Raw genomic sequence first — 6,042 nt, 5'->3', positions numbered from 1 at the left:
TGTATGGTATTATTATTACTTTTCCTTTTCTAAAATAATAATCCAATGCATAGTATCAAAATATCAATGATATCCCCCATTCAATTTACAATGACATCATTCAAGGGCATTTTCACACATGATAAAAATGAATGAATATTTCAATATTAACTATAACCATACATGTTTTTTTTTTATTTTTACTTTAAAACAATTTTAACTATTAACCACCATACGAATACCTAAAATTCATTTACATATGAATTCAATCAAATCTATCTCTGATGTTATATCTTTACTTTTTTGCCGAAGAAAAAAGAACAAGCTCCAGATAAAAAAAAAAAAAAAAAAACTAACTACCATAACAAGAGTTAGTAAACTTTTCATTTACCAACAACGCAGAAGATACAAAGTTGAGAACATAATAAAAATACGATTGGACAAAATTAAATCAAAACCAAACTTATTAGTAAATAAAACTATAATTCGTTTAATGAAGAATACGTCGCATCACATCTAACACCTCAACAAACGATTAAGAAGAATTTGAGCTGGAGTCAACAACTTAAAAATAGGATGACTCCAATTACAACCAAAATTCAACGATGCCATTTTTAGAATAAGTTCTACAAGATTTCTTTTCTAAAATTATCTGATATCATTTGATTAGATGCATGGATAAACCGTCGTATAATAAAAAATGAAATAATTTTAGATGCAAAGAACCGTTATAAATAGTTAAACAAAGATTCTTTGAAGACAGTTCGGTCAATTGAATTCAAACAAACACAACAATGGCTGCCACATTCATTTCTCGAATCTCCCTTCTTCAACCAAACCCATCTCTCTCTCTTTCACCTCATCAATCTCCTCAACTTTCCTCAAGTACCCTTTTATTCATATACCCTTTTTTGAATAATGTTCATTTTTTTTCATGAATTTTGATGTAAAGTTTGAATTTTTATTGCAGATTTAAGGTTTGAGGCCAAAAGGGCAAAAGGGGTTGTGCTAAAAGCTTCTTCTGGTGCATTGAATGTGAATTCAAAGCAAGGTGTTTCAGTTGAAAAATCCAAATCCAATGATCCAATTGTTGTTATTGATAACTATGATAGCTTTACCTATAATCTCTGTCAGGTTTGTTTTTTATTGTTTTTGTAATTATTTTTCTTTGTGTTGTTGATTATTTCTTTCATTTAATTAATGGTTAATGGATTTGTATTGAAAATAATAATTAAGCTTGATGATTGATGAATGTTATATATGATTGAGTACATAATTTTTGGTGTGAGAAATGTATGAGCAATGCATTGATTATGCTAAATTATTGTGTTTTTTGATGGTGAAGTTGGTTGGAATTGATTGATTTTTGAAGAATTGTTGGAAGATTTGTAGAAATTGTTGAATTTAGTTTAAAATTGTTCAAATTAGAAAAAGTTGTGTGGTTAAAGTGTTTTAAATTGTGGTTGTGGTTAGGTTATGAGTGTTAACGCTGGGGGAAAATCGCAATGCTGCTGTTATTGTGTCTATGACATGATTGCAGAAACCCCAAAATCCTTGAATGTGTGGGGAAATTGCAACTCCGATGTGATTGTGGCGTAACATGGTTACGTAAACCCTATAAACATTGAATTTTGCGTTAAAGTTTCAATGCCGTCGCAATTGTGTCGTGGCATGGTTGCACGCGGAATCCCCTGAAACATCGACTTTGAATTATAATTGCAATGCCACCACTGCTGTGTCATGACATGATTTCGGAAACCTCGAAAACCTTGATGTTGTAGCCAAGTTTATTTTCTGTTGGGTATGAAATCAGCTTTAGCTGGGGCTTTTTTCCTTCACTTTTGATGCTCCTATGGTAAATGGGAAGAGTAGTTAGTTTAACACTTGATTAACATGGCAAAGGAAATGTGGAAATTTTTTGAAAATGAATAGAGCATCATTAATAATCGCATTTCCTAAATTTAATGTGAAATTAAATCGAAAGTCTATCAGACGAGTCATAATTCATAACAATTTTGAGATTGTTCGCGCTTTGTTTAAAGAGAAGTGCAATCAAGAAAAGAGCTAAAGACTTTTGATAGAATCTTTTATTGCACTTGTGGTGCATCTTTTCTTTTTACAAAATCGGTTAATCTAATACTGTATCATTTACGTTTGAAGTATATCGGGGAGTTAGGAGTTCACTTTGAGGTCTACCGAAATGACGAGCTAACGGTGGAGGAGTTGAAAAGGTAATCATTTTCCTTATTGATGAAACTGTTTTTGGGATGATATATACTTTCGTAAGCTCCTGATGTAATAAGAAGCTTTATGTTTTATTATTTTGATCAGAAAAAATCCGAGAGGAGTGCTGATATCACCTGGGCCAGGTAAAGATCGCCTTCTTCAGAATTTTCGATTATTTCTTAATTTTAGACGAATAAAATAGTGAAAATTCTTAAACACGATCAATGAACTATACACGTTGTTTCGTCCTAATGTAACATTGTTTTCTCCTTACAGGAACACCTCAAGATTCAGGCATATCTTTGCAAACAGTTTTCGAACTTGGACCAACTATACCTGTGTTTGGTGTATGCATGGGATTGCAGTGCATGGGAGAGGCTTTCGGCGGTGAGTCTTAATCAACTCCTTGTAATTCCCGGGAAAACTTCTAAAAGTGATACTTTTTAAAAAATAAAAATGATATTTTTTACGAAAAAAGAATAAACTGTAACGAACAGATCCATAATTCAATGTAAAATTTCTTGACATATTTGTGTGTCGTTCATCATTAATTCAGCTTTCTTTTTCAATGTAAAGTGTCTCCTACATTTTAACTTTTACCGTTTCATCTCAATGACAACATATTTATTCCCCTGGCTGGGCCATTACAATAGAATCAAGACTTAGTTCTTTTATCTCGTACAGGGAAAATTATTCGTGCTCCTTCTGGTGTGATGCATGGGAAAAGTTCTCTGGTTTATTATGACGAGAAAGGAGAAGATGGATTACTTGCTGGACTACCAAAGTATGTTTTTATTTTTATTAATTTTTGTATGAAATTTTTGGGAAGCATTATCTGTTGTTGCCTTTTGTTTCATACAAAATGTCATATATATAATTTACAATTGATTTATGATTTTAAATTACATTTGTGGTCGCGATTGCGGTAAAATGCATTTATATTGAGGTAAATGCGGTTGATGCAGCCGTAATTGCGATACCATTGCGGATATCTCATAAATCCCTATATTGCGCTGCAATTGCGGTTGCGTCCTGCAATTTAGAACTATAACTGGTTTCGTAGTCAGCAGCTCGTTCCGTTCATTTTTATATGCTTCTGAGCTTTGATATAATTTGCCTTCATCAATTTCATATCATTTGCAGTCCTTTCTTGGCTGGACGATATCACAGCCTTGTGATTGAAAAGGAGAGCTTTCCTGATGATGAACTTGAGGTAACGGCATGGACTGAAGATGGTCTCATAATGGCTGCTCGTCACAAGAAATATCGGCATATGCAGGTAACAACTTATCTTCCTATTATACTTATCTGTCATGATAGGGTCCAAGAAAGGGTTGGATCCGATTTTGGTCTGCTGTAGGTTGTCTTAACATGCATTTATAATAGGCTTGTTTCACAACTCAAATCTTTGACCTTCATGTAAACACCGCTGACACTTCGGATCAAAAGTGTGTCTAGTGTCTTAACACATGTCAGTGTCGTGTCGGACACTGACTCGACACTGATAGACGTCGTTACATGCGATTACTATTATTTTCTTAAATTATTATCGGTACAATTATAATGATTCTGATATGCGGTTTAGTTAAGTAATAAATCTTGCCATTTTTTTTTTCTGACAGTCAATAAAGGAATCTTCATCCTTTACTCAAATAGTCAAAATAGTTGAACTTGGTTCATTATTGATATGCGGTTTAGTTAACATCTTCCATAGAAGCTACACCACTATACCTACCCTGTTGTATTCGACTTTATTACTTTTGAGAACCATGTTATTCCACCTGCATTATCCACACTTTTGAGAACATATTCTATATAATTTACTTGTTTGCATAACTCCTTTATTGGCTGGCACTTGCTGTAGAACAGATTTAATTTCCTGCTTTGTCAAAATGAATCACATACACCAAAAGCAGTTTTGATTATCCTGTCACCTATCTTATCTTTCACATTGTTTTGTTTGTGCTTTATAGTACAAAATCTTAGCATTCAATGATTTTGGTTTAAAGAGTTGGAATATTAGGGTCTGGACTGTTTACTTTCTGACAGCGTTTTCAGTTTTTACTTTGTATGTGGGTGATTGAACAATTTCAAATGACATTTGGTTATTGATTTTCCTTTTTAACCGTGATAAAAAGGAAGACGGTAGGTAACTAGGGAGAATGCATTTCTGGAAACAATGAAAACGCTGTTCCAAAAACATTCAATCTATTTTCATAAAATATTCCATAATGCCTACTTTGATGTCGGTTTACAATCAAATTGAAAGCTTCACCACAGCAGTTCTAGCTAGCAGTAAATAATTCTGTTGATTTTAAGTTCATCCTTTTCTTTTTGAACATGTAATTTGTCTCACTTTTTCGCATATTAACTTATATTTTTTCCGTTTCTTTGCAACTACAGGGTGTTCAGTTTCATCCAGAGAGCATTATAACCCCTGACGGAAAGACGATTGTCCACAACTTTGTGAAGCTTATAGAGAAAAAGGAAGCTGCTCGTTCTTGAAACAATACTTCATCAATGCTGAATTACTGTTCGAAGTTCGGTAAACCAAATAGAATTAATAAAAAGAAGAATAATAGGCAACTTATTTGTCAACTAGTTTACAATTCTGAATCAAATCATGGCAGGGAAAAGAAACTTGGCTGTTACATATATTTTCCCTTAAAACTAAAGGAATTGTTGAGATGAAACAAGTGTATCTTTCCTCTCATGCATGTGATAATCTTTCAGCAGTTCCCAGTTGTCTTTTGATCTATTCTATACATATTTTACTTCCATTCAATCATATCATGTGGACAGAAAAAGAACACAACATGAGTTTCTGAACGTGAAGCAGGTTCTAAAAGTTGTGAATTTGAAACACTTTATTATTAGTCCATTTTTTAAAATAAAATAAAACTAAATCATTTTAATAAAAAAAATTAACACAGTAAAAATGAAGTCTATGTTACTAGCACGGGGATTTGTGGATTCGACTGCCTGATTCGAGATGAAAATGGTGATTTTCTTGCCGCTGTTTGCTGGCTGAAAATGGTATTGGTTTACAATCAAAATGAAATCCTAAACCTTGAGCAGCAAGAAAACAGCTCGGGGTTTAGGGGTGGAAAAGGAAACTTCCTAAACTTTTTTCATTTTAGGCCAAGGACAGTTAGCTCATTCTTAACTTCAATGACACAACTGGTGTACCCTCGATCCTTTGTGAAGAAAAAACCCTAATATTTCAGCTCCAATACACTCTGCTCTGAGTGCTTCTAGATGGTGATTTGCTTGACTCGAGGATTTGGAGAATCACCATCTGAAAGCACTAGAGAGGAGTGTATTGGAACTGAAATATTAGTATTTTTAGAAACAATGGAGGAAAAAGACACTCAAATCGTCGGGCTCAATTTCCTTATTTTGATAGCTTAGACTTTCATCATATTCATAAGAGTGGGAACAAATTGTTCACATTTTAGTTAGCTTGTCTTATCTAGCTCAGCAGGAATTTTGTTGGATGAGGTCCCCATTTTCCTATTTCTCCATTTGGAGGAATAATTAGAAATTGATAACAAGAATTTGGTTGATTTGGTCCAAACAAGAAACTCTGAGAAGGGATAGTGATAGGAGGAAGAAATGGATGATGACATAAGAAGAAGGCATTATGAATGAAGATGAGGGAAATGCTATTATTTGTGTGCTTTGATAGTTTAGGCATTCATCATACTCATAGGAATGCAATAGTTACCCAAACAATAGGAATGGGAACAAATCAGTCCACATTTTAGCTAAGCATGCCTTATCTAGCTTAGAAGCAATTTGGTTGCATGAGGTCCCCCTTCTCTTATTTCTCCTTTT

The 6,042-nt window shown here is 33.5% G+C and overlaps 1 protein-coding gene across 1 annotated transcript; it reads left to right on the top strand.

The window, feature by feature from the left end:
- The first annotated feature begins 703 nt into the window (after positions 1 to 703).
- Positions 704 to 4,990, top strand: LOC25482615 (anthranilate synthase beta subunit 1, chloroplastic). Its single transcript, XM_013611201.3, has 8 exons — positions 704 to 864; positions 950 to 1,113; positions 2,140 to 2,210; positions 2,311 to 2,348; positions 2,482 to 2,592; positions 2,890 to 2,989; positions 3,349 to 3,484; positions 4,609 to 4,990. Exons 1-8 carry the CDS (start codon positions 774 to 776, stop codon positions 4,708 to 4,710), a joined length of 813 nt encoding a protein of 270 aa, XP_013466655.1. The 5' UTR covers positions 704 to 773; the 3' UTR covers positions 4,711 to 4,990.
- Positions 4,991 to 6,042: the final 1,052 nt, after the last annotated feature.

This window comes from Medicago truncatula, chromosome 1 (genome assembly GCF_003473485.1).
Source record: "Medicago truncatula cultivar Jemalong A17 chromosome 1, MtrunA17r5.0-ANR, whole genome shotgun sequence".
NCBI lineage: Eukaryota > Viridiplantae > Streptophyta > Magnoliopsida > Fabales > Fabaceae > Medicago > Medicago truncatula.
Note: the sequence above shows the minus strand (reverse complement) of the source record. Positions and strands in the feature narration are given on the sequence as shown.

Bases quoted from the DNA above. Each gene is read 5' to 3' on its own strand.
- LOC25482615 (XM_013611201.3), top strand. From the start codon at position 774: ATGGCTGCCACATTCATTTCTCGAATCTCCCTTCTTCAACCAAACCCA. The intron at 2,211-2,310 runs GTAATCATTTTC...TATTTTGATCAG, and splicing joins ACGGTGGAGGAGTTGAAAAG to AAAAAATCCGAGAGGAGTGC. The intron at 2,990-3,348 runs GTATGTTTTTAT...TATCATTTGCAG, and splicing joins TTACTTGCTGGACTACCAAA to TCCTTTCTTGGCTGGACGAT.